The sequence below is a fragment of the Sminthopsis crassicaudata genome, chromosome 2, assembly GCF_048593235.1.
Source record: "Sminthopsis crassicaudata isolate SCR6 chromosome 2, ASM4859323v1, whole genome shotgun sequence".
Classification (NCBI taxonomy): Eukaryota; Metazoa; Chordata; class Mammalia; order Dasyuromorphia; family Dasyuridae; genus Sminthopsis; species Sminthopsis crassicaudata.
The window spans coordinates 205,460,130-205,487,010 of record NC_133618.1 but is presented as its reverse complement, the minus strand read 5'-3'; the positions used below and the strand labels follow the sequence as shown (position 1 = coordinate 205,487,010).

The 26,881-nt window shown below is 33.4% G+C and overlaps 1 protein-coding gene across 4 annotated transcripts in view; it reads left to right on the top strand.

Annotated features, from left to right (window-relative positions):
* MBOAT2 (membrane bound glycerophospholipid O-acyltransferase 2) overlaps positions 1-26,881 on the top strand; it is a 159,918-nt gene that overhangs the window by 86,626 nt on the left and 46,411 nt on the right. For all 4 annotated transcript variants that reach the window (XR_012486153.1, XR_012486152.1, XM_074288095.1 and 1 more), the window contains exons 4-5: positions 12,427-12,522; positions 25,963-26,018. Coding sequence is in view for 2 of the 4 variants with exons in the window: in XM_074288095.1 (XP_074144196.1) it covers positions 12,427-12,522; positions 25,963-26,018 (152 nt within the window). In the remaining 2 variants the exon portion in view is untranslated. The remainder of the gene's footprint in view (positions 1-12,426; positions 12,523-25,962; positions 26,019-26,881) is intronic.

Sequence of the window (26,881 nt, the reverse complement as noted above, 5' to 3'; positions counted from 1 at the left end):
GACATGAGCAGTGGAGACCAAACCAGGAAGCTGTTGGCTTTGAAGTGATGTGAGCCTGTCAGGTTGGGGACCATGTCAGAGGAGAGAAGGGATATATACTAGAAAATATTGCAAAGGTAGATTGACACAGATTAAATAAGATTGATGAGAGATAGAAAGGAGTTGAGGATAATACCCGAGGTTGACTGGAAGGTGACTAGAAGGATGGTAAGGAATTTAGGAAGAGGGGAAGGTTTGAGGAGAAAATGATGAGTGTAGTTATTGGACAGGTTTAGTTTAAATTGTCAGTGAGTTGTCCAGTTTAAGATATCCAGTAGGCAGTTATAAGCCAAATAAATAGCTCTATGAATTGTCTATGGAAAATGATCATCGAATTCATGGAATCTGATGAGGTACCAAAATGAGATAATTATTAAGGGATAAAAGAGTCCAATATAGAATCTTAGGAGATTTCCACAATTAAGGGGTATCACTTGGCTGAAGATCTGCAAAGTGAGATTAGAAAGGAATAATGAAAAAGATTGGAAGTTAATCAGGAGAGAACAGGGTTGTAAAAACCTAGAAAGAGTATCAAGGAGGAAGTAGAGGAGGTACCTATTATAGTCAACTTTCTCAAGGAATTTAGCCACTAGAAGAGAAGAGCCGTAGAATGATAGCTAGCAGCCACAGATGGATCAAATGAGGTTTTTGAGAATTAAGAAAACATGGGCTGTTTGTAGGCAGCAGGTGCATCATCAGTAGACAAAGATATGAAAGTTAGTGAGGGAGAAGGGATGATGGAGAAGACATGATGGAATGAGGTCATGTGTATATGTAGCAAGATCGGTTGTGTGCAAGAGGCCACTCCTTGTAAAGATGGGTAAAGGTTTACTTTTAGTGGAGGAAAGCATATGTGAGATAAGGAGCAGGGGAGAAGATGGAGCTCTTGGTGGATGGTCTCAGGTTTTTGGTTTTTTTTTTGTTTTTGTTTTTGTTTTTTTACTGAAATATAAGGTAAAAACTGTCAGCTGAGAGTTAGGGAGAGGAAAATCTGTCAATTGAATTCACCAATTATGGCAAAATAACTTAGAATTTGAGTAGATAAAGTAGATAATGTAGTAGTAGATTTTTTATGTTACTTTGTTTTAATAAACTCAGAATTAATGAATAGAATTAAGTTGTAATAAATGTCTGATTCTCAGTATTGTGCCACAGTGTTTTAGCTGTACAATATAGAAATAGACCTCTTCACTATGAAAGCATAAATAGAACTATTATGAGGATAAGCATCTGACTAAAGGTAGATTCAACTAAGAGGCCTTGGATTCAGAGAAATGGCATTATAAAGAGTTGCTACTGATTACTTGTGGGTATGCACAAAGGTTATCCTAGGCACTGACTAATGTAGGGAGGGGGTAATAAGCCTATTCCACAATGAAGGAACTCTGACTATGTTATCTGAGCTTTTATAGTTAGGAGACTTCAAAAACCTATAGAGACTGATATATTAACCAAGTTTACATATGTTTGTTCATAAATCCATAAGCACACCTCTGGTTTGAAGAGATGGCTTTTAGGTCCTGTTACATAATTCTCTGATTAACAGCTTCTGTCTTTTAAGTGAAAGCTCATAGCTGCCCCTCAAAATAAATGTTGTTATAGTTATGATACAGAGTTTCTGCATAAACTTTTAAGATACAATATGGTACAAGAATATTCAAAGATTTAATGAGTTTATTATTTAATACTCATAATTTTAAGTATTGCAAATAAAATCAAATAAATAAATACAAAAAAAAAAGATACAGTGTGGTAAATGTTTTTTCATTGCTACTCTTACAGCAAAGATTCTTCATGTGGAATCCATGAACTAGTTTTAAATATTTTGATAACTATATTTAGATATATATTTGGTTTCCTTTTTAAACGATAGCTATTTTATTTTATTCATTAGCAACATTATTCTGAAGAGATCCATAAGTTTCACTAGACTATCAGAGTAGTACATGACATACAAAAGGTTAAGAAGGCCCTGCCTTACAGTTTAGTTTCCTTTGAAAAAATATCAAAATCATTTTAATGCAGATATATGAAATTACAATTGGATATACAAGCATTCTCTGCCTTAACAATACATGTTATAAATGTTAAAGAAGTATCCATGAATATGTTTTGAAAAGAAAAAGCTTTAATTTAAAAAACACATGATAAACATTCCTGGCATACTTAAATCTCTTTTGGGGAGTGTTCAGAGACCATATAATACTCCTCTGACTACCCAAAAGCAAGTTGGTAAGAAAGGAGTTCTCTCCAGTCAGGTTTGAGAGGAGAACTTTTTGGCATTGTGACAGTGAAAGATGAGATGAAAGTTCCTAGAAGTTTTGATTGGAATTCAGAAGTATTGTTCTTATTATAGATGTTTTATCAATAGACTTGTATAGGCTAGCTAACCATTATGTGTAACATTGTTTCTTTGGGAAAATCTCTTATGAGTTCCAAATAGTTCATAGGATTTTATAACTAAAACTGAAAGAGATCTCAAAGGCAGTCTAGTACAACTTGGTCAATTGACCTGGAAATTAAATTTTGTAATACTAATTGTTTGAAAATTGGGGACTACCTTCATTGCAAAAAAAAAAAAAAATGACCTAGACAATTTTATGGTCCCATTCTTTAAATGAGTATTTTTCTGTTTGATGTTTAATTAAAATTGTATAATTTGTTTTAGGGTAGTAATTTTTTTTTGGATTGAGTAAAATTGGAGGATGAGAGAGAGAGAGAAGAGAGAGAGAGAGAGCTATTTTCAATAGAATATGTAGAAGTGGGAATTTCCTATTACTCCATCTGCTTTTGGAAGAAATTTATTTAATAAATTAAATATACTTTATTGCCATCCCCCCCCTTTTTTTGAAAAGCATTGATCTTAGTATTACAGGTAATTTGTTTAAGAAATATTTAAATCTGACTTGATTAACTAAAACATAATTTTAAATTTAATAGGCAAAATGGAAATGCTAAAAAAAAAAAAAAGTCATTCTTCAATATGCTATATTTAAGGAAGCAACTTACCAAACTCACAGATAGTAGGATTTTTTTTTTAATCTGTGATTCTGAGGAGAACTTTTCAGAAAGCCCTTTACTTTTTACTAATATTACTCCTTACAAAATAGGTTCAGTTTTGTTTCTCATATAAAAACTTGGTAATAAAATTGTTGGGCTTTCTAAAAGCACTCTTGGAGACAGAGTGTTCAGTGGAAGAGAGCAAAGTTTAAGAAAACTGGAAAGGTAGGAAAGGCTAAAAAATTGTAAAGAGTTTTAAATGCCTAATGGAAGAGTTTATATTTGATTTTAGAATAGAGAGTTATTAGGCATTTGAGAGGGAAGGGGCGATATGATTATATACCTATGCTTAAGAAAAATTATTTTGGGAGCTGTTTGGTGAGTCAATTGGAAGGAGAGAAACTAGAGACAGGAAGAACCAGTAGACTTACTGTACATAAGCAATTGTTAGTGCTTGGGACTCTGGTGATGACTTCTGGGTGATTGGTATACATATAAGAGAAGTTGCAGACACAGAAATCTCTAATTTTAGATTATTAGATATGCAAGATGAGTGAGAGCAAGGAAATGAGGATAATGTCAATATTATGAACCTAAGTAATTAGAAAAATTAGAGATATATAGTTCTTAGCATCATCAGCAGAGATGATAATTAAACTCATTGGAGCTAAATGAGGTCTCCAGTAAAATGTTAAAAGAAAGCCAAGAATAGAGCTTTGGGAGGAGATTCCTTACAGTGGACATGAATGAATGATGATCTATCAAAGAAGATAGAAAAGGAGAAGTAATAGAAATAAAAAAAGAATCAAAAAGTTGTCACAAAAACCCATGGAGGGGAGTAGTGACCAAAAAGCTAAAATCCTAAAGAGGTCAGGTAATGTGCTCAACATAAAACTGGTAGTAAATTATTATTAGTTCTAAAATTTTCTAATTCTGTAACAATACCATAAAAGACTATTATAAGAAATACCTAATAATCAGTAATAAACTACACACCAAGAGTTTTAATTAAAAGATTAAAAAAATTAAAATATTATTAAAAGTAGATAATACTTCTGAATAATTCTATTTTCCATATCTCATTTTTTCCCCCTTTCAGGTATAACTAACGAATAAAAAGCTATATAACTTTTCTTTTGTTTCTTAGATTTTAGAGTAATCTGCTTTTTTGTATTATCTTCATTTTTTTCCTTCCAAAGCTATTTTTTCCTGTAGCTTTTAATAATATTGACCTTTTCTTACTAGATACTTTTAAATGACTTTTATTCTTTTCATCTTCTTCCTCATTAATAAATATGAATGTTCTAAAGGAGGGGGCACATCTTTAACTTTCTTTCTCTATCTTCACCCCTCCATCCCATATTCCTTTGATAATTTTATGGCTTCTCCCTCTTTATGTTATTAACTCCAACATTTGTATTTCCAGTCATTGATATCTCTTCTAAGTTATATATTTGCATCTCAGTTTGCCTATACACATTTTCATCCAGATATATTCTGCTATTTACTTAAAGTCAGTATGTTCAAAATTGAATTTACTATCTTTTCCCCTAAAGATCATATAGTTGTAGATTGAGAGCTAAAAGGTACATAAGAGGTCAATCAGTGCAATTCCCTCATTTTATAGATGAGCAAGTTGAGACTTAAGAGATTAGTAATTTGCCTTAAGGTGTCCTCCTTTCTGACTTTACAGTTTCTATCTGAAATACTACTTTTTGTCAGATTGTACTCTTTGACTCTTCCCTTTTACTCATCTTTCAGTTAGTTACAGGTTCTATTTTCTATCTTTTTATCATCTCTCTATTATCTCTATTTTATAATTTCTCTCTATTACACTTTTTGTCATCTGTTGTGTTCATATGCTCTTTTCTGTTTCCACTGCCAAATTTCCCCAAAACAGGACTTCATTACTATATGTCCAGAATACTGTCAAGCCGTCTAATATACCTGTCTGTTTTTCTTTTCTTGACCATCTTGATCCATCTTATCTGGTGTTAATAGAATAAATTTCTTACACATAGATTTGGTCACGTAGCTGTTCTCAAAAATTATTCACTGGCCATTTGTTGCCCTTTGAGTAAAAGTTTGTACCTTTTTGTTGGCCTTCAAGGCACCTATGACCACTGTCTCTTTCTAAATTCATCTCATAATATTCTAATCCACGTCCTTTACTTCAGTCATACTGAAAGACTTTACAACTCCTCCCGTTCCTATCTTTGTTCACAAGTTCTATATTCCTTAAGTGGTTTCTTTTTCCCTCAAATTTCTTCCCTCTTCTTTTCATTTATTAAATTCCTACGCATTGCTTTTTTTGATGTAGTTCTAGAAATGCCTACAAAAACAAGACAAGACACAAAACTGACTTTATTTGCTATCCTCACAATAGATTAGTTTGAAAATCCTAGAGAGAAAACAAAAAAGATAACTGAGAATAGTTTTAATAAAATAGCAGGCTATGAAATAATATCAAAAATAGCAATATTTCTATGTAATATTAAGAAATAATAGGAAAATCCCACTAAGTATAAAAGGTATAAAATACCTGGGGTTCAGTCTACCATGACATTCTTAAAATTTGTATAGATATAGTTATAAAACATTCTTTAAAGAACTTTTTTAAAAAGGCTTAACTAGAGGACAATTCAGTACTCATGACTAGACCATGCCAAAAACCTAAATTTATAGATTTAATGCTATTTCTATCAAAGGACTAAGAAGATACTTTATAGTGCTGAACAAAGTAATAAAATTCATTTTGAAGAACAAGAGGTTTAGAATCTCAATGAAAAAAAAAAGTAATGAAAGGAGAATAGTGCTTTCATAGTTATATAGGAAAACAGTTGACATCAAAACTGTTAGTGCTATATAGGAAATAGAAAAGTGATATCATGTCATGAATTATCAGTTTACCTTGGATTTGGAAAGACCTGAGTTAAAGGCTTGCCTTTGACATATACTGGCTTTATGATCTTTGCAAATTGTTTAATTTGCTGTAGAAGGGGCTATGGAAAGACAATCGAAAGACTCTATACCTAAGGGATTAGTAAAGATGACAAAAGAACAGAATTGTAAATACTGAAGAAGCTGTAGAAAGATAGTCATACTCAGACACGGTGCTATGAATTGGTCGAACCATTCTGGACAGCAATTTTTATTTATGCTAAGATTCTTATTCTTTGACTTAGAGATTTCACAGTTAAGCACATATACTAAGGAGATCAAAGAAGGAGAGGCAGGTCCCACATATACAAAATTTTTTTAAGCAGTGCTTTGTTGCAGTAAAGAACTGGAAACAAAATAGAGCTCCATCAACTGTGGTTTGTCTAACAAGATTGTAATATGAGCTTATAATGGAATATTATTATACCATAAGAAATTATGAATGTCATGAATATGTAGAAGAATATGATAGATATAGAGATGAATATAAGAGGACTTGTGAGCTAATGCAAAGTAAAGTTATGAGAACAAAAAAAAACTACACACACACACACACACACACACACACACACACACACACACACACACACACATATATATATGGACAAGGACAATGGAAAGGACAAAAAAACCTAATCATTAAGTAACTATGATGACCAAGCCTACATTGGCCAAAGTAATGAAAACATATATTGTTTCTCACTTTTGTAAAAGTAGGGGACTATGAGTACAGGACATTGTATGACTATACTTGGTTGAAATACTGGTTAATTTTGCCAAAGTGCTTTTCTTCTTTGTTTATTATTTGTTAGAGTGAATAGCTCTCTGGGTAGAGCAATAGTATATTTGAAAATGAATGATGTTAAAAACAAAAGATAACATTATCATAGTTTAAAAGCGCAACCAAAATGCTGTTTTCCCTATGACACTTTTTCTGATTTCCCTTCTCCTTAGTTGGTAAAGTTCTCCACGAACTTTGTTATACATCACTTAACACACATTTATTTATTAAGCATTTGATATTTTTATTCATATTAAATTAGGGTTATTTGCTACAATATTTTGAATGAGGCCTCTTCATGAATTGGTAGATGTTCTCACTTCTAGATTTATGCTTTAAGATCTTTTAGCAATTATTGGCTAAGGGAAATGAGCATGTGATATCAGAATGTCTCTCGGGGAACACATAGTTGGCTAACCAGGGAAATGTGAAGGATCTTGTATATAATCTCTCTTCCTCTCTTGTCCATAGGGGCCATTTGGACCAGGTTGATACTTACCTGTAAAGTTGTACTTGGAGATCTGGGAGAGAACTTGGCTAGTTTTAGAAGCTAACACAAGCAGAAATAAGAAGCAGTTAGCTAATTACTATTGGCTTTGAGTATTCTTGAAAATCATCTGATCAATGCCAAGAGGCTGGTCTTATGTTATTCTCTTAAATGTCAAGCAAGGCCACGTTGAGTGAGGTGCTTATAGACTTTTTCCCCTTCGAATTCCACATCTCAATTCCACCTCAAGTTCTATAGGGGAAGAAGAATAAATCTAAAAAGAAGGCAAAGGCCTTATTAATAATAATAAATATTAATGTGGACTGGATCTATGATTTCATTAATGTAGAAAACTTCCAGTGAGGAGCTTTACCATTGCAGATCTGCATCTTTTTTTGGAGCAGAGGTGTCAAATGTGCAATTTGAACCCTTAAATACAGCTTGAACCTGATTAAAGTATAATTGGAAAATATTTAGTGAAATAAGTGAAAATATACTGAATATAGATAACTCGGCAAAACCAGATCTAGGCTCAGGACATTCTTGAACATGACCAGAATAACAACCAGTCTGTTGTTTTGGTTTGAGTATAAATAACCCAGAATAATGTTTTTTGGTATTATGCCACAGGTATTAATTTTCATCAAACTAAATTAACAGTTATCTTTTATTTTTACTTAGTGGAGAAAATTAGTTGAATGTGATAGTTTCAATGTGTGTTTTTCAAGTTTTGCTTCTGTGTTATTAGATACTTTGAGGGTTTTGCATAGATGTTGTCTAGCTTCTTCATGTGACTTTTAGGAAGAAATCCAAACATTAAGTCATCTAGTAGAGTCATCCCCTTCGTTTTATAGATGTGGACATTGAAACCCAGAGAGATTAAATAATTCCCCCAACATCATAGAGGTAATTTATAGATTTGAAATTTCAGCCTAGTGCTTTGGACTCAAAATCTGTTTCTCTTTCCATTATATTTCACTGCTTTAGAATCTCCTCTGTAATGTTCTAAGCTTGAGTTATGTCATGGCCTCCTTTGGTAGTTGTTAAGTCTGTGGACTCCTTCTCAGAACAATTGTTTTTAAATGTATAATATAAAATAAATACAGGGGAAACCAATTATATTGAAATAAAATATTAATTTTTTAAAAAAGTTCATAGACCAGGTTAAAAAACCCTTCTAAGTTATGTGGCATTAGTTCATCTAGGACTTATATAGTAGTTCCAGTATTTCTTTCAAGTAAATACTTTGAATTGAATCTTGGAAAACTAGTGATTATCTCGTTGTGAACAGAGATTGCTGAAAGCTGTAATATTTTGTGTCTCACTAAAAGAAAGGACAAAAATGCCTCTATATGATGTAAAACTCTGTGAAGTATCAGTAAAGATGCCATCTTAGAGCCTAGAACAAGGTCTGACATATAGCTGATGCTTGATAAATGGCATCTGAATTGAACGTCTGCACTTTCAATAACTGAGATAATTGATACTAACCAACTTTGCAATGGAAAGGGACCGCCATTGGTGTAGAGGGGAGAGTCAGTCAGAAAGTAAAGTGCTTTAAAAAATTGCGGTGACCATCTTACTCTAAGGTTTCTTAAGGCCAAGAACAACCCAAACTTGTGTACTCTGAAGTTTGAGAAGGTTAATATTTGGCCCCAGGAACCAGTGTGGGAAATAATATGGGCTGAGAGATCACGGAATCAGGGCAGACTGAGGGGAGGGGACTTTCACTTGGGGATAGCAGAGAGGATTGTGTACTGAACACACACAAGTGCGCTAGCAGTGTACTGAACAAGGAACAAGTTTAGAAGCAAAGAGTAGCTTTGTGAATCTTATCCCAAGAGCAGAACAGAATTCAATCCTAGGCTGAAGCCTGTCTTGAATAATCAGGAACAAGTATCCCCAACCAAAGAAGAACCCAAAATTCAGTGGCTCTGAACTTATAGAACCTTCCAACAGCTGAGTCTAGCAGCAATCTAATAAAATTTCAAACCAGAGACAAGCCAATAGATGCAAATCTGGGTGAGGAACTTAGGAAGCTGAGAGATAGTAGGAAGCACATTTCATCCTGGATTATATCACTTTGGGAGCACTGAAAGGTTGCAGATTTCTAGCCTAACCTCTAAAAGCAGCAGGATTCCAGAGGATAAAAGCTCAAGTCAGATATACTCTCATAAATGTGCAAAGCCCAGCCCTAACATAAAGTTCAAAGTTACTTGCAATGATTAAAATGAGGGTGTTGACTAGGTAGCCTTTAAGAACTTTACCAGTTCTTAATCTATGTATGATCCTATTTTTAAAAATGGATAAATAAGAATGTTTTTTTCTCCTTTGTGTAGTCCCTTTTAGATACCTATTTTGAGATTATCTAATCCTTGTCTTCATTTCTCATTTTATTTTGCTTCATATTTTATCTTCCTCTCCCTATCACCTGCCCTCTCTTTGTTTTCCTAAATTATCATTCTTCTTAACCTTCCTAGAGCATTTAACAATATTCCTACTACCCATCCCTATCCATTACCTTATTTATTACCTATTTTCTTTTAGATTATCATACTTTTGTTACCACTATTCTGTTTCTTTCATGGACTCTTTGTTGTCTTTTTAATTCTTCTTAGTCTATATTCCTTAGCATTCTGCTCCAAGTTTGGTTGTAATACATTAACAATATTATTATGAGATTGTGAATTGAAGTTGGTTAGGGCAACATAAAACTTCCATAGAAAAAGATTCTTTCACTAAGACAAGTTGAGTTGAATGGGAAGATTCTATTAACACCTTATGAAATTGCAGAGAGCAGCCTGCTGGTAAGGCTTCAGAGGGTCAGACAACAAGAAGAAAGGTTTGTTTTGAATTAAAAAGTTATACCCTTCTCAAACCTGGTATAAAAACCAGGTTATGTTAGGATTAGGTTAAAGAGTAATTTATAATAGTTGAAATTAGAGGAATATGACATATTATTTGAACATTAATATTTCTTTATATTAAATTCAGTCCAACAGGCACATAATAAGTAGAACTGAGCATAACAAGAAAAAAAATTAGAGACCCTGCATCCTCTTGTGAAAATTGTATAAAAACCTTTAATAGTAAATTTTTCTCCTCTAAAAGGTTTCCCTCAATAATTTTATTTTATAGTATCCCCACGTTGGGGAGGGAGAGAGGAGGAGAATTGATCACAGCTATAATTGTTTTACTTCTGTGTTATGATTTTTAATTGAATTAGAAATTGCAATTTCATTATTATTTTTAGTATGATTTTCATCTCCATGTTTTATCTTAGTGGAAAAGTACTTTGGGATTGGAATCAGGAGAGACTTGGGTTGGAATCTCACATCTGATCATTGCTATTTCCTTATTTCTAGAATGGAGATAACAATTGTAATGTTTATCTTGTTAAGGGATTTTTCTTGCTCAAATCAGAATTACGTATTTAAAATGCTTTGGAAGCCCTCTTTTTAAAATATTGTTATTTATGTGCAGTTATTCAGTAATTATATTTCTGGAATTTGTTATACTTTTTCTTGCCTGAAGACCCACAATTATATTAGAATTTAGTGCCATCAGTTCTCAAGTGCTATTAGTCTAGATTATCTATGAATATTGATAAATATATATATATATCTTGGGTTATTGAAAGCCATAGGTAATTTTAAACTTCACATGTAAAGACTTTCTGTCCCCAATAAGAATTTATCAGAAGAAAATTTTTAGTGTTTCAATACCCTTTATTGTCCTTACTGTGTGTAAGACATAGTAAATATATGCCTTACTGTATTAAGAAGTGAATACAATGTTGAGTCAAAAGACAGATAGTATAAAGGAGAAGTGGGAAAAGGGACTGGAATGGATAATTCACAGATTGAATTAACTCCTGTGTAACCTCAGAGAAGACATCCTCTCTGTGCTTAAGCTAGCTGTAAAATGAAGAAATTGGGTTGATGGGCTTTGAGATTCTCTCTAGCTTTAGATTTCTGATTCTATAAACTCCATAGTAAAGAACTTAACTGTTCATATTTTCAATGCTTGGAAAGAAAAAGACTTAGTAGCCATGGAAGGGAATGCATCCTGGTATTCTAGGTAACAATGAAAAACTTTGTCAGCAGGCATTTTGAAATGCTTACTGTGTGCTAGATACTGGAATGATGGAAATATAAGTACAAGCAGAAAGATAGCCCTTGTCTTAAGAAGCTTACATTTTAGTGGGGGAAAGAAAACCTGTAAAAGGAAGCTGAATGGAAAGAAGTGTGATTGATTTCTACTTTATGAGTTTGAGATGTCCCTGAGATATCCAGTGGGCTTGAAACATTCAGAGTGGGCATTTGGTGATGAGGGACTACAATTCTGGAGAGAGACTAGGATTATATATACAAACACATATGTGTATATACATAGTAATAAAAGCTAACATGTGGTGTGCTTATTGTGTGCCAGGCACTGTACTGAGTGCTTTACATTTATCTTATTTAATCTTCACAACAACTCTGTGGTATATAGTAGCTTTTATTATCCCTATTTTAAAATTGATTAAACTCAGGCAGACTGAAATTAAGTGACTTGTCCAGAGTCACATGGTTTTATATATATATATATATATATATATATATATATATATATATATATATATATATATATCTGAGGTGGGATTTGAATTCTGATCTTCCTGATTCTAGACTCAGCACTCTATTAAACTACAGTGGTACCAACTATGGGTATAGATATAAAGATAGCTATCTATCTATCTATCTAGTTTGATTTATAGATAGATAGATAGCTAACTAGATAGATTTTAGATACAGATTAGGAAATCATCTTATTAGAGATGAGATAATTAAACCAATGGAAGTTGAAATAACCAAATAAGAGAGTAAATATAGAGAAGAGTCTAATTTATAGACCATTAGGAGGTGCTTAGAGTTAGTGGATGTGACATGGATGACAATTCAACAAAGGAGATCAAGAAAGACTAAGGTGAGAATAAGGTCCTGAATTCCCCAGAGACAAAAGAGTAGTTAGCACTGTAAGTTGATAATGAAAATGAAAGTGAAATAGAGAGAGGATAAAGAGAATACCATGGTAATGTTAGTTGGATTTTAAAGACCAGTGATCTTAGGATTTGGTATATAAAATTTTGCATTATTTTTGTTATATAATTTATCATCATTTCTTTGCTTTCCAGATATTGTTTTGTGTTTGCTTTGGGATACCTTACAGTGTGCCAAATTACCAGAGTATATATCTTCGATTATGGACAATATTCTGCTGATTTTTCAGGGTAAGAATACAATTTCATCTTGAAAGATACATCATATGATATCTAATTATATAAAATATTTTGATAGTCAAATAAGGTCCATTTGTTTTCTATACCACATTTAGTTTTATGTGTTTTTGTCATTTCTACTTTTTATTAAAATAATCCAATTTAGACACAATAATTTTAAATAATCATTTTACCACAAAACATTAATGAGTTGAATTAAATTAATGGAAAAATTTGAAGCATTTGAGTTCTTATGCTTACTTGATTTTACTTCAAACTTTGTTATTTCTATGGGAACACTTTTATATTGTGTTTTATAGTTCACTCTTTCTTGGGGGAATATGAAGATGAAAAATGACATAGGTCTTATTTTTAAAGAACTTAACATCAAAAATAAATATGAAAAGAGATACAAAGTATTATTAGAAAACTATGAAGACATAGGGCGACAACTATTAGGAAGCTTCTTTATTCTTCTCCACTTTTCAGTCACATTTGAGGCTGGTAACTATCCTTTTGTCTTGGGGGTTTTCATGACTGATTTCTCCTGGTTCTTCTATCTTGGCTTTTCTTCATCTCCTTTGTTGAATTGTCATCCATTTCACACCCACTAACTTGAAAGAAGAGAGAGATGAAATATTGTGAGGGAGAAACAACAGAACTTGAGACCTAATTAAATATGGAAAGTAAAGAAGAAAGATGAGTCAAAGATAATTTTGAATTTTCAAAATGGGTGACAGGAAGCATCAACAGAAAAAAGTAAGTTGGGTGGGGGGGAGAGATTTATGAGGAAAAGATGTCAAATTCAGTTTTTTTATGTATTGAGTTTGGGCTATCAGGTTATTGTGTTTACTTCAAAAAAGACTTAATGTGTTAGATAAATATGAATTGTTACTTTTTTATTCAAATGGAAAATAGTTGAACATGTAGGAATGGGAAGTTCATTGGAAAGATTGTGGTTACATATGTAGGTTTGGGAGTCATCTACTTAAAGGTGATGAAGCCATGAGGATAGATAACAAACGACAGATTATTTGAGAATACTTTAGAGAATAGGAGAAGACTGTTAGACCAAGGAAGAAGACTAAGAAGGAAAGAGAAACAACAGAGTAATGTTATAGAGGATCAATGAAGAGGGTTAATAGCTTGACAGAATGACAGAGACATTTTTGATTATTTGTGTTGTCATGATATTTGTCAGTGGTGTGTCATGAGAAAGAGTCCAGTGGTGGTGGACATTTTTAAGGCAAAGCCAAGATAGTGGATGCAGGAACTCTGCTGAGCTCTCCTAGATTCCCTTCCAAACTTTAAAATTTATATCTTTATTTTAAGCTTTAAAATAATGTCGCAAAACAAATTCTTAACTGACAAAACCAAAAAAAAAAATGAGGTGAAATAATTTTCCAGTCCAAGACAATCTAGAAAGTTGATAGGAAAGGCTCACCCAGGTAAGAGCGGAGCACAGTCTGGCTTAAATGGTCCAGGCAAGCCAACAGCAGTCCACACCCCAATAAGACAACAGCAAGACTCCATGCAACAACGTAAGCTAGCAGGGAATTCTTGAGCCCCTGTGTGAGCTAGCAGTGAAGTCCTTTCCTGTGTCTGCCTCAAACCAGCTACAGCTTCCCCTCTCCAGCAAGCTAGTGTAGACTTTGGAGGCAGTTGAATCAGCAGCACTGACTTCCAGAACTTGGCCCACAGATGACAAAAGGGCAAGACAGGTGGTTAACATTAGATTATAGGAGACACATTGCTGGCAGTGGATACAAATGGATGTATTGCCTAGCAAGGGTCTGGGTCACAGTTCTGAGTTATAGTATTAAAAGTTACAAGGGTCGTCTTCCTGTACAGCAATGTAAATAGTTCAGTTTTGCTGAATAATTATGTTTTCTCTTTCCTGTTTACCTTTTTATTCTTCTTTTGAGTCTTGAAATTGAATTTTCTGTTTGGCTTTGATTTTTTTCATCATGAATGCTTAAAAAGTTCTGTTTCATTGAGTGTCCATTTTTTTATTCTTGCTTATAATCCTAGCTCCTTTGCATTCCAGAATATGATATTCTAACCCATTTAGTGTAGAAATTGTGCTAAATGCTGTATAATTTTGACTCTGGTTTTCAATATTTGAATTGTTTCTTTCTGAAGGCTTTCCAATATTTGTCCTTGCTTTGGAAACGCATTAGTTTAGTTATAAAATTCCTGTAAGTTTTTATTTGGGGATTTCTTTCAAGAGATGGTTGATGGATTCTTTCAATTTTTATTTTATCCTTTTGTTCCTTGTTGATTTCTTGAAAAATGCTGCCCAGACTTTTTTTTTTTTTCCATCATGGCTTTCTCGTAGTCTTAAAATTCTTAAATTGCCTTTTAATAATCTGTTTTCTAGATCAGTTGTTTTCTTTCCCAATGAAATATTTCACATTTTCCTTTATTTTTTCACTCTTTTAATTTTGTTTGATTTTTAATGTCATTATCTTCCACTTGCACAATCTGATTATTTTCTTCAATTTTCTTCAGGAATTGGATTCAGAAGGTAAAAATAACCTGGAAAGAAAAACAAAAATACAAATAATTTACACTCATTTCCCAGTGTTCCTTCTCTGGGTGTAGCTGATTCTGTCCATCATTGATCAATTGGAACTGAATTAGATCTTCTCTTTGTCTAAGATATCCACTTCCATCCTCATACAGTATTGTTGTTGAAGTGTATAATGATCTCCCAATTCTGCTCATTTCATTCAGCATCAGTTCATGTAAGTCTCTCCAAGGCTCTCTGTATTCATCCTGCTGGTCATTTCTTACAGAACAATAATACTCCATAACATTCGTATACCACAATTTATGCAACCATTGTCCAATTGATGGGCATTCATTCATTTTCCAGTTTCTAGCCACTACAAAAAGGGCTGCCACAAACATTTTGGCACATACAGGTCCAGGTCCCTTTCCCTTTTTAGTATTTCTTTGGGATTCATGTTTTCTTATATAACACATTTCATTTCTTTTTTTCTGCCTCATTTGATTTTTAAAATCTTTTTTGAGCTTTTCAGGGAGTTATTTTTGGGTCTGAGACTAATTCATATTTCTCTTTGAGATTTCATATGTAAACTTTCTTATGGAAACTAGATTCTTTCTTTTCCTTTCCTTCCCTTCCCTTCCCTTCTCTTCCTTTCCCTTCCCTTTTTCTCCCTTCCCTTTCCCTTTCCCTTGCCCTTTCCTTTGCCTTTCTCTTTCTCTTTCTTTTGTCATAGCCAGGAAGTGTTAAGCTCTGAGATCAGATTTGAACTCAGGTCCTCCTAACTTCAGGGCTCTATCCACTATATACCAACTAGCTGCCCTGAAACTAGCTGATTTCTTAAAGAGGTATCAGTGAGTGCCTAATGTAGATAATATTTCTTCTCCTTGAACTTAAGCTTTTAAAGCCAAGGATATTTCATCTTTCTTCAGAGATTGAAATCTCTTCCCATGTAGCATTAATCAAAGAGATATACATATATGCACATATATATGTGATAGGCCATAAAATCAAGTTTAGTACGTAGTCTGAATAGGAAAAAATTCAGGATTTCTGTTGTCATTTGTGAGGTACAATCAGTTTCTTCTAAGTTAATTCCAAGAGAAGAGAAATTGCCTACTATTTTAATGAAGATAGGAGCTTTGACTTATTAATTAACCATCACATGAAGGAAAATGAAAAGTTTTTTTTTTCCTGTTGGTCTACTTACACCATGCATGCCCCATTAATTTCTGGCTAGTAAAGTAAAAGGAGGTCACTCAACTTCTACCTCCCATTGTTTACAATCAGAGGAAGGGGTAGAGGTATTGGGACTCAGAGATTGTTACCTGTTCAACCCTGTCCATACTTGTTATGTGGTGGGGAACAAAAATGGCTATCCATTCAGGCTTCTAACCTCTTTCTCCAAGAAGCTTTCCAAACAGTCCCAGAAGCCAAATTCCAAAGATATCACCAAATGGTAAGCTGGGAGAGATAACATCTACTTGGGTCTCTTGCCTTCACCGCAACTCTGTATTTCAGTGCCTGTTCTCTTACTTTTTAAAGTGACTATTTTTATTGGAAATGAGGTATTCAGAGAGGCAAATTGTGCCACAATCTAAGTTTATTCATGCACAAGTTTTATATGATCATATCAGCCTTGGAGCTTAGCTTTACCAGTGTCCTATACTGCATTTGATCTTTGCAATTATTATAAAATGTTTCTTTCCATTTTAATTTCTGAAAATGTTTCATTGCTTTGCAAAGTGGAAATAAATCTTACCAGTCTCTCTTTTTTGTAATAAGTAAATCATGTATTTCTTTACTTTTCAAATTATTGTAGTGTGTAGAAATAGCATAAAATTTGAAGTCAGAAGCTCAGGGTTCAAATTTTGGCTGAGATCTTTGCTCCCCTTGAATTAATCATTCATGATCCATGAGCATGGTTTCATTATCTGTAAAATAAATGGGATTAGTTGAACTCCCTTCCTATTCCAAACAATAAAATCCCATGATCTTGAAACTGAAATGTTGCACAATTTGTTCTTTTCCAACTCATTATATTTCATTAGCTGTAACATATTTTTGGAACACCTTATGGTACATACATATTACACTATTCAGAGAATCTCCGGAAGTTTTCCCTTTGTAAAGGAAGCATATGTTTCTCTTTTCAGAAGTGGATAGAGAAAAAAAGACTGAATGTACCTGACTCAAGGGAACCATAATGTAGTATCTATGGGCTTTGAATCCTACTCTTCCAATCTTAGATCACACTGGCAAATTGCATCACCAGAGCTTAGATAATATATCTCCCTCCAGGGTTCTATGGTATAGTTCTGAAGGTTTGGAAGCATCTCTTTAAAGTATATTAGCTCAAAATCTCCCACAGGTGTGCCTCCCACATTATCTAATGATATTAATGAGTCACCTGGAGTTAACTAGCTTTTAGAAAGAAATATATACTAAAATGAGATACTGAGAAGAGCTGAAATAAAACATCTTCCTTTGAACTACCACTATGCTCTCTCCTGGAAGTTAAAAAAAATGTGATGAATTTTCCAGCTAATACATACATAGTCCAGGGAAAAGTTGGCCTAAGTTTAAGAGAATACATATGACCAAAGGGTAATTCATAGTTCTTGGTTGCTGAAAGTCATTTTTCTCCTTGTTGGATATGGTGGACCTTTCTCTGGGTTCCTTCTAGTGTGAAGCTGCTTTTCTCAGTGTATCCAGTCTGTTCTCACCTCCCAGAAAATTATGTTGGGCAACTAGATGGTGCAGTGGATAGAGCACTGGCCCTGGAGTGAGGCGAACTTAAGTTCATATACGGCCCCAGACACCTAACACTTACTAGCTGTGTGACCCTGGGCAAGTCACTCAACCACAATTGCCTTGCCAAAGTAAAGAAGATACTACTATAGGGAGCTGATAGGGTAAGTCCAGAATTTTCCAGGACTTTTGAAACCCATAAACTCCTTTCAAATCAAGGTGTAGGTTCTTTTCTCCCACCTCCCAGGAGTCCTTCTTTTAGACTTCATTCATTGGAAGAAGTACAACATTGGAACTGTTAGAAGATTTACTCCTTGGCTTTTTTATAGAAGACTTTCAGAGTTTCCAGATTTTCTCAACCATTCCAAACAGGCTTGCTGCGTGTGTTACTCAGGTTCATCAAATGACTTTCAAGGCCATATGGATTTTTTCCAGAGTGTTTTTGTTGTTGTTGTTGCAGTTTATCTAAAAATCAATTATTGTTCATTTTAATCAGGTAATAATACTTTTAAGTTCTCAAAATAGCATCTTGAATTTTACCTGAAGGACAGTGGTGGTGTTTTATTTATTCAGTCAATACGCACACTTAAACTGCATCAAAGATTTAATGCTGGAAGAAATCTTAGAAGTTGCCTAAGCCTGTTTCCCTCATTTTATAAATGAGGAAACTGAGGCCTCAGAAGATTGAGTCACTTGCCCAAGATCACAAAAGAAATAAGTGACATAACCAGATTTTAACTTAGATCTTCTGGCTCCAAATTAAGCATTATTTTCCATTTCCATTATTATATAAAATGAGAAGCTGTTCAATATTGCTTCTTTCCCCTTTTGTTGCTTTTCTGAAAACAAAAAGCAACTACTCTTGAAAGTCTTCTGCTAGAGAAATTGACTGATTTTTATGACTCAAGTAAGGTTTGTCTCATCTAAAACCTCTTTAGGAACGACAGAGGTGATTAAGTTTGAAAGTATCTCTACATTCAAAGTAAGCAGGAGGCTAAGGGATCAACAAAGTTATAACATAACTTTGTAGTAAATGTCAGGCAATCAGAAAGCATATATTAAGCATTAATAATATGGCAAGTACTGTACTAGGCATTGGGATTTCGGAGACAAAAATTAAATAATGCCTATTCTTAAAGAGGTTAGATTATCTTGGAGGAGAAAACACGGATACATATAAATTATGCAAATGGATTTGGATTCTCATCGATTTGGATGCTTAATGCTGTTCACAGTTACATATAGATACACAGTGTCCCAAAAACTTCAGTGCTACTTTAAGCTTTAATTGCTTCAAACACTTCACCAATGTGTATCACAAGGAACAAGGAACAAATTGTGATCAAGAGGTCCAAGCACTTGTCCCTGCTCATGAAGCCAAAATGCTCCAGGGATGGGTTCCAACTCACCTCCCCACTGTCGTACCATTTGGAGCTTGTTTAATCCTCATATTTCATGGAAATGATGAAGATAGTTTTCAATTATAGGACCGAAGATTGTTACAGACTATTAGGTAAATAGTAGAGACCAGTAGAAAGTCTTCCCCATTTTCTAGCTGGTGAGAAAGTCTCTGATCTTCAGCCAGTGGGGATGGGGAAAAGGGGCATAGGAAGGGAGTTGAAAACCCTGATGTATATGCTCCTTCTGTTTATGTTAAAGAATATTCATTTACTCCCTTTAACCATAATGAATTCTTTAACTTGAAAAGGCTGCCAACCAAAACTAAATTGGAGAGAGAATTGTTGCATGTTTTTTTTTTTGTTTGTTTGTTTGTTTGCAGATGATTGTGCATTCAATGCAGCTTCTGAAACTGAGGAGGAACAAAGTATGCTTGTGCTAATTTTGACTTAACCATTAACAAAATGAGAAAACAGGTTCTCCATCATACTTGGACCCGGTGATACTAGATCCATATGTATCCCACAAAAATAGGTGTTTATAACATCACATCATCCATATGTGGAACTGTTGGTTACAGCAAATGGAGCAGTTTTGAATACTGGTTATTCATTTACCTTGGGAATAAACTTTTTATGGATATACACCTTGATAATTAAGTTGATGCAAGCATTGCCAGAGCTAAGTCAGGATTTGGGAGGCTCCTTAGGAAAATGTGGGAGAGAAGTAGGCTGCCTACCAAACTGAAAGTCTACAGAGCTGTTGGGTTGGCCTTATTGTGGTATGCTTGTGAAACCTGGACAGTATGCCTGTACCATGCCAGGAAACTGAATTGTTTCCATATGAATTGTCGTAGGAAAATTATGAAGATCATCTGGTAGGATAAGGTACCAGACAACTGAGATCCTTTCTTTAACTGAACTGCCAAGCATTCAAACTCTACTGTAGAGAATGTGATTCCAATGGGATTGCCCCATTGTTTGAATGTCAAATATATGCTTACCTAAAAGACTATTTTATGGAGAACCTAACACAAAGCAAGTGCTCACATTGGAGAACAGAAGAAGTGATACAAAAACACTTTCAAGGTCTCTTTGAAGAACTTTGGAATTGATTGTGTGACAGGGAAGTTGTTAGCAAACGACCCCTAGCCTGGTGTGCCTTCATCAAAGAGCATAGCAGAATTGCAGTAGCTCAAAAGAAACATAAGATGTGCAAATTTAAAGACATTTCTACTCCAAATGTTCATATGAACTATTTGTATCCAAACTGTGGTAGAAGCTTCTGAACTTCTGTTGGTCAAATTAAATTGTGTATACGATCTCTAGATTCTAAGGAATGTTATAATTTCGGTTCTGTTTGAGAATGAAGAACAATAAACCAACCAACCAGAGTTCCAGCTTTGATAGCCATTAGGTTATTGTCTTTACCCCCACCCCCCACCCCTGGTAGGAAGATAATCAAAATTATTGATTTTCAGCCTGTTGTGTGATTGGACAGGGAAGAGGAGGCAGATAATAAAAGGCCTAGGTTAGGTGTTTAGGATAAACATTTTTACAAATAAAATTTTAATAAATACAATAATAAAGCCAATTTCATTTTTATACTCCATAAAAACTCATTTAATCCATTTTATTAATCTTTATCAAATTCATTTAACATGAGAAGAATGGGGGGTTTTTTTCCACTGAGAAGTAGCAATAGTTCAATTGAGCTTTTTTGACTTTGCCACTGGTAGCATATGACTTCCAGGGAAATATTTTAAAATGTAATTACTTTTATTTGTTTATTTCTATTGTCTAAACCACTACAACCATTTAAATCTATAGGAGTATTGTATATAGGAGTATTTAAATCTATATCATCATGGAAGAAAGGGACAAAGATGTACAAAATACAATATTTATCATTATTATATTTATATATTTTAAATAGAATGTACAAATTATAGAATCCAAGGGTTAAATATATGAAACTTGTGAAAATCTGTTACTTTTCAAATTTTTGTTTATTAAAAGAAGATACATTTTTATATTAAAAAAATTTCTTTTTACTGAATGAAATTAGGATTTATTCAACTTATAGGATAATGCTAGATGTTCTTAAAATTTTATTGGATAGACTAAAGATATTTGAAAGATTTAATATAGAATTTATGAGGAAGAATTAAAATTTGAATTTTTTTTTGCCATAAGAGGAAAGAATAAGAGCAATCTTAAATTGACTTGAAAACTGTTCTACTATGCAAAGGATTAGTAGAGAATTTATACTTAAAATGGGGCCTGAGTCTTAGCTGTGAAGAATATTTTTAAAGAGTGAATGCTGCAAATTAAAACAGTCCTCAGATTCCATTTCACATCCATCAGATAACAGTGACAGAAAAAGAAAATATCAATTGCTAAAGGGATTATCTACAGAAAATAAGTGCTCAAGTATACTGTTGGTGGGAGTCTGAATTGGTTCTATAATTTGGGAAAGCAACTTGAAAATGTCTCCAAAGTCACGACACTGAGCATATACTTGGACCCAGTGATCCTAGACCTATATGTACCCCACAGAGATCAGTGCTACAGAAATTATTTTTGTTGTAGCAAAGAACTGGAAATAAAGGGAGTATCCTTCATTTAGATAATAGCTGAACAACTTGTGATATGTGAGTATAATGCAATATTACTGTGCCATAAGAAGTGATAAAAATTTGGGAGGATTTATCTGAACAGATGCAAACTAAAGTGAGCAGAACCCTGAGGATAATTTATATAATACCAGCATTATGATGAAAACCAACTTTGAAAGAATTAAGAACTTGTTCATTGCAGTGATCATGGTTCTAAAGAAAGGATGAGGAGGCTTGCTAGTCAGCTCCTTTGGAGGCTAATGTAGAAATTTGTTTTGACTGACTAGGCATGTTTGTTACAAGGATTTTTTTTTTTCCAATTGGAAGGCAATGCTGGAAAGGAAAGGGGATTGAGGAGAGTAACAATAAGATTTCTTTTAAAAGTCGGGGGAAAATTTTAAACTCACAGAAAAGAGCAGAAAGAAGGCCAGAAAGAATTTGGCTGAACAGCTTTGAAAGTTAATAGCTTTGGCACCAGCCCTGAAGTCAGGAGGACCTGAATTCAAATGTGGCCTCAGACACTTAACTCTTCCTAGCTGTGTGACCCTGGGCAAGTCACTTAACATCAATTCCCTCAGGGGGGAAAAAAGGAAAGAAAGAAAGTTAACAGCTTTGAAAGTTAAATGTTAAAGTTATTATGTACTACAAAGGTAAAGCGATCTGCATGTAATAGAAATTTGTAGTTTCATGTACAGAGTCCTCTTTGTTGTTGTTATTTTGTTGTGTCATCCTGGTTGCCCTCCTCTGAATATTCTTCACATTGCCAGTGTCCTTCCAGCATATGGTAATAACTACTTTATTCCTGGAAGTGTGATACCTATCTTAATGCAGCCCAAAATCTTTTTTTAAGTGACTATCAGTCTTTTAGGAGATTGCCTTATTCTTGGCCATGAGGCAATCACCAGAATGATCTGTGGGAACATTAGTAGGGAATCTCTCATATCTGTTTGAATCCTTTGCCGGACATCCTACATGCAACTCAAGCCTTTTTTCCTATATGTCCCTGTTTTGTGCCTAACTTGATATTAATGATCAGTCTTTGAACAAAGTTATTTTTTTCCTCCACATTTTTAATATAGTTTTGAAAAGAAATATTTTGTTCCCTTTAGCTTTCTGAGACTAAACTAATCTTGAATGTTAGCATTCTTAACACAATTCTTATAGGACCATGCTAAACTTTTTACGTTCCTCTTGTATTATTGTCTATATGTCTTTATCTGTTATATAGGTGTTTAAGAAATTTAAGTTTGGTGAGTTAACTGTATATTCATAATATGGTTTTAAGTTTCTTTTTTGCTTCTCAAAATTATTTCCTCAGCCATTTGAAAGATGAAATTATCATTAAGGCAAGCCAAAAACTTTTCTGCTCTGCTTTTGGTAGAGAGAAAAGTCCATCAGCTATTCATAGTAATTGAAGCGACTCTTCTCCTTGCCAAAGGTGCAGCTTCAATGGGTGCCCTTGATCTCATCTTGTTGGGAGATTTCCACCTCTATTGTTCTCACTCTTTCCCTTTTTACCAGCTGCTTCTCTACTGCCTGTAAATGTACCCATGTCTTCCTCCATCCTTTAAAAATCTTCATTTGATCTAACCATCCCCATAAGTTATAATCCTTTATCTTTTTTTTCTCTTTAGTGTTTTAACTATTGGAGAAAGCCATCTATAATTAGTGTCTTCACTTCCTTTCATCTTCCTCTCTTCTGAACTCTCTGCAGTTTCACTTCCAATCTCATTAAATTTATTTGAAAATGTTACCAGTGATATTTTAATTACCAAAATCTCTTCTCAATCCTTATCCTTCTTCATTTCTCTGTAGTCTTTGACTTTGTCAATCACCCTCTTTCTCCTGGATACTTTTCTCCCTCCAGAATTTTATGACATTACTAATACTCCTACCCATATCTCTGCTGCTTCTCAGTTTACTTTGCTCACTCCCTCCCCTAGGTCCTACTTCTAACTTTGGGTATTCCCTATGGCTCTAGCCTGGGCTTTCTTCTCTTCTTCCTATACTATCCCATTTGGTGATGTCATCAATTCCCATGGGTTCAATTATCTTCTCTGGAGGGGATTTTCAACTCTGTAACATGTCCCAAAAGTCTTAGTGCGGTTTTTAGCTATTGAAGCTATTTAAACTTTTAAAGTTTAAAACTGATCTAATCTTACATAATCAATTGCTTTTTTGAACATCTTGAAGTGGATGCCTTGCAGATATCTCAAACTTGACATGTCCAAATCAGAACTCATTATCTTTTCCCTTAAACACTTTCTTCTTCTCAACTCATTAAGGACACTATCATTCTCCTAGGGACCATGACATTATCAATGTCAGCCTCTGTGACCATGTTACCGTCTTAATAAACAAACTCTAGAGGTTCCTTATTACTTCAAGCATCAAATATAAAATGTTCTTGACTTTTGAAGCCTTCTATAGCCTAACTCCTTCTTACCTTCCTAGTCTTTCTACATTTATTCTCTTCAGTGAACCTTCTTCTCTCTGACACACTATTTCATTTCTGTATGCCATGTTTTTTTTCACTCTATATTCCACATGTCTATAATGCTTTCCTTCTACACCACCATCTTTGTCTTCCTTCAAGGCTTTGTTTAAACCAGACTCCCATCTCTTATGGTGCTCTTCTTTCGGATTTATATTTACAATGTGTGTCTTGTGTGTATATAGTTGCTTATATGTTGTATCCCATATTGTAATGTGAAATCCTTAAGGGGCAGATATCATATACTTGCTTTTCTTTATGTCCTTGCCTTTTAACACAGTACCTGGTACATAGAAAATGCTTAACAAACACATGTTGACTAATAATTGAAATTTACTTTTAAAATTATTTTTACTGATGTCATGTCTCTGTTTCAGGGCTTGCCATGTTTCACAAATTCTTCATCTAGTTACCCTTTTAAGTGGACCCCTAATTATAATAATAATAATAAATAAATTTATAATAATAATAATAATAAATAAATAATTTATTTCTATTTCTGTTTCTATTGATATTCATTCAAGAGCCCTCCATCATGTTTCCTCCCTCTGGTTCCTGTATATTTTCTTAATATACAATGGTATCCATCCATGCTGTTGAAGCTGTGAATTGGTTTAATCTTTGGGGAAGCAATTTAGATTTTTAAAATTGACTTAAAATGTCTTTGCCTTTTGACATAGAGATTCTACAAATTAGATACATACCCAAAGAGAACAAAGAACCAAAAGAAAGATCCCATATGAAACACAGGATTCATACCTTCTCTTTTTGTAGTAGCAAAGAAGTAAAAACAAAGTAAGTAGATGCCCATCATTTGGAAAATGGCTAAACAAATTGTGTTATATGGACATAATGGAATTTCCTACCATATAAAAATTATCAATATGAAGAATTCAGAAAATCTTGGGAAAATCTTTATGAATTAATATTATATAAAATAAACAGAACCAGAAAAATGCATTTATACAATTATTTTATAGGTGTAAATATAAAGAACAACATGAAAAAAAAAAGCTGCCATGAAATTATAATGACCTGACATGTTTCTAAAGAAAAGATGAGAAGTACATCTTCCTTTATTTTTTTTGAAGAGGTGAAGGGATTACAGGTGTGATTACATAGGCTGTTAGATTTGGTGAATGTGTTGATTAGTTTTGCTGAAGTACTCTTGTTAAGTACACTTTATTATCCCTTTATTTCATTGATATATGAGGTTCAGTCCCTCAGTTCCGTTATTATACACAGGTTTGAATTTTTGATAGATAGTTATCTGATAACTATCACAGATAAATAGTAATGCCCACAAAAGATTGAAGAATTGCTTCCCAGATTTACCTATATCCAAAAGGATTAGGGAAACACAGGTTTCTCCCTATAGAAATCAAACAGTAACAAACATGATTAACTAAACCTAAGAAATTAATTTTTATCTTTTTTGGTCCGATAAATCATCACACATTGTAGAAACAAATATTATACCTAACCTTCAGATTAAAAAAAAAAACTTGCTTTTTGTTACTATTGAGAAGTTCTTTTTCCTTGAAACATCTTTGTAAACAAATTGTGGAATAAGATTTTCTAATCAGTTTTGTTGTCATAGAAACAATGAAGAAATCTTTCTAAAATATGTAGATATTATGTTTATGATTTTATTTTAAAATGTTTTCATTTTCTTTGCCACAGACCAATGATGATAATTACACAGAAGATCACTAGTTTGGCTTATGAGATTCACGATGGTAAGGATTTTTAAACTGAATTTTTTATTTTAAATTCTTCACTAAGACTTTTTTCTGTTAGCTAAATAATTCTTACTCTAGAAGCAGTATTGAACAAATGAGTAGCCTTGAGTCAGACCTCTGTCTTATTAGCTACGTGGCCATGAATAAGTCACTTTTAGTGCCCTCAAAGATTAGGAGCTTTAGAAATATTGCCAGTCTCCACTTAGGAAGACGTGGAATGAAATTATAGGTTCAGATTTTTTTTTTAATTTAAGCAATAATTTTTTCCTATGGAATTTATCTCAAAAATTTAGAGAATAATTTGGGAAAGGTTACTCATTATTTATAGTATCTGTGTTTATATAGACACACATATATCTATCTCTATAGAGAAAGATATGTATACTATACGTATATTAATATATAATATATGTTTGTGTGTACACAAGACATATTAGCAACTAAAGTTAAAAATAAAAATGAATAATTTGGTAATATATTTAGAAACAAAATAGTATAGTAGAAAGCATATTGGATTTAATCAGAGAACCTTGGTCAGACTCAGTTAATGTGTCAGCTAGTCTTACTGATATAAATTTTTTCTCTTTTTATTATTTGTTGGAGGCCATGGTCCACTGAGTAAAAGAGATTAAAAAATTAAGGCAATATAGACACAAAACTTAAAGTAAAAATTAAAAATAAATAAAACATTACTATCCTGCTTCCACTTGTACTTCAGTACCTTATTATAGGGTAGACATGACCGCAGGTCACTACACATATTATAGTAAAACAAAAAGAGCATTGTAAAAAAAACAAACAAAAAACTGCAACTCTATTTTGTACAGTTTGCCTTTTCTTATTAAGTATTACAGTAAGTT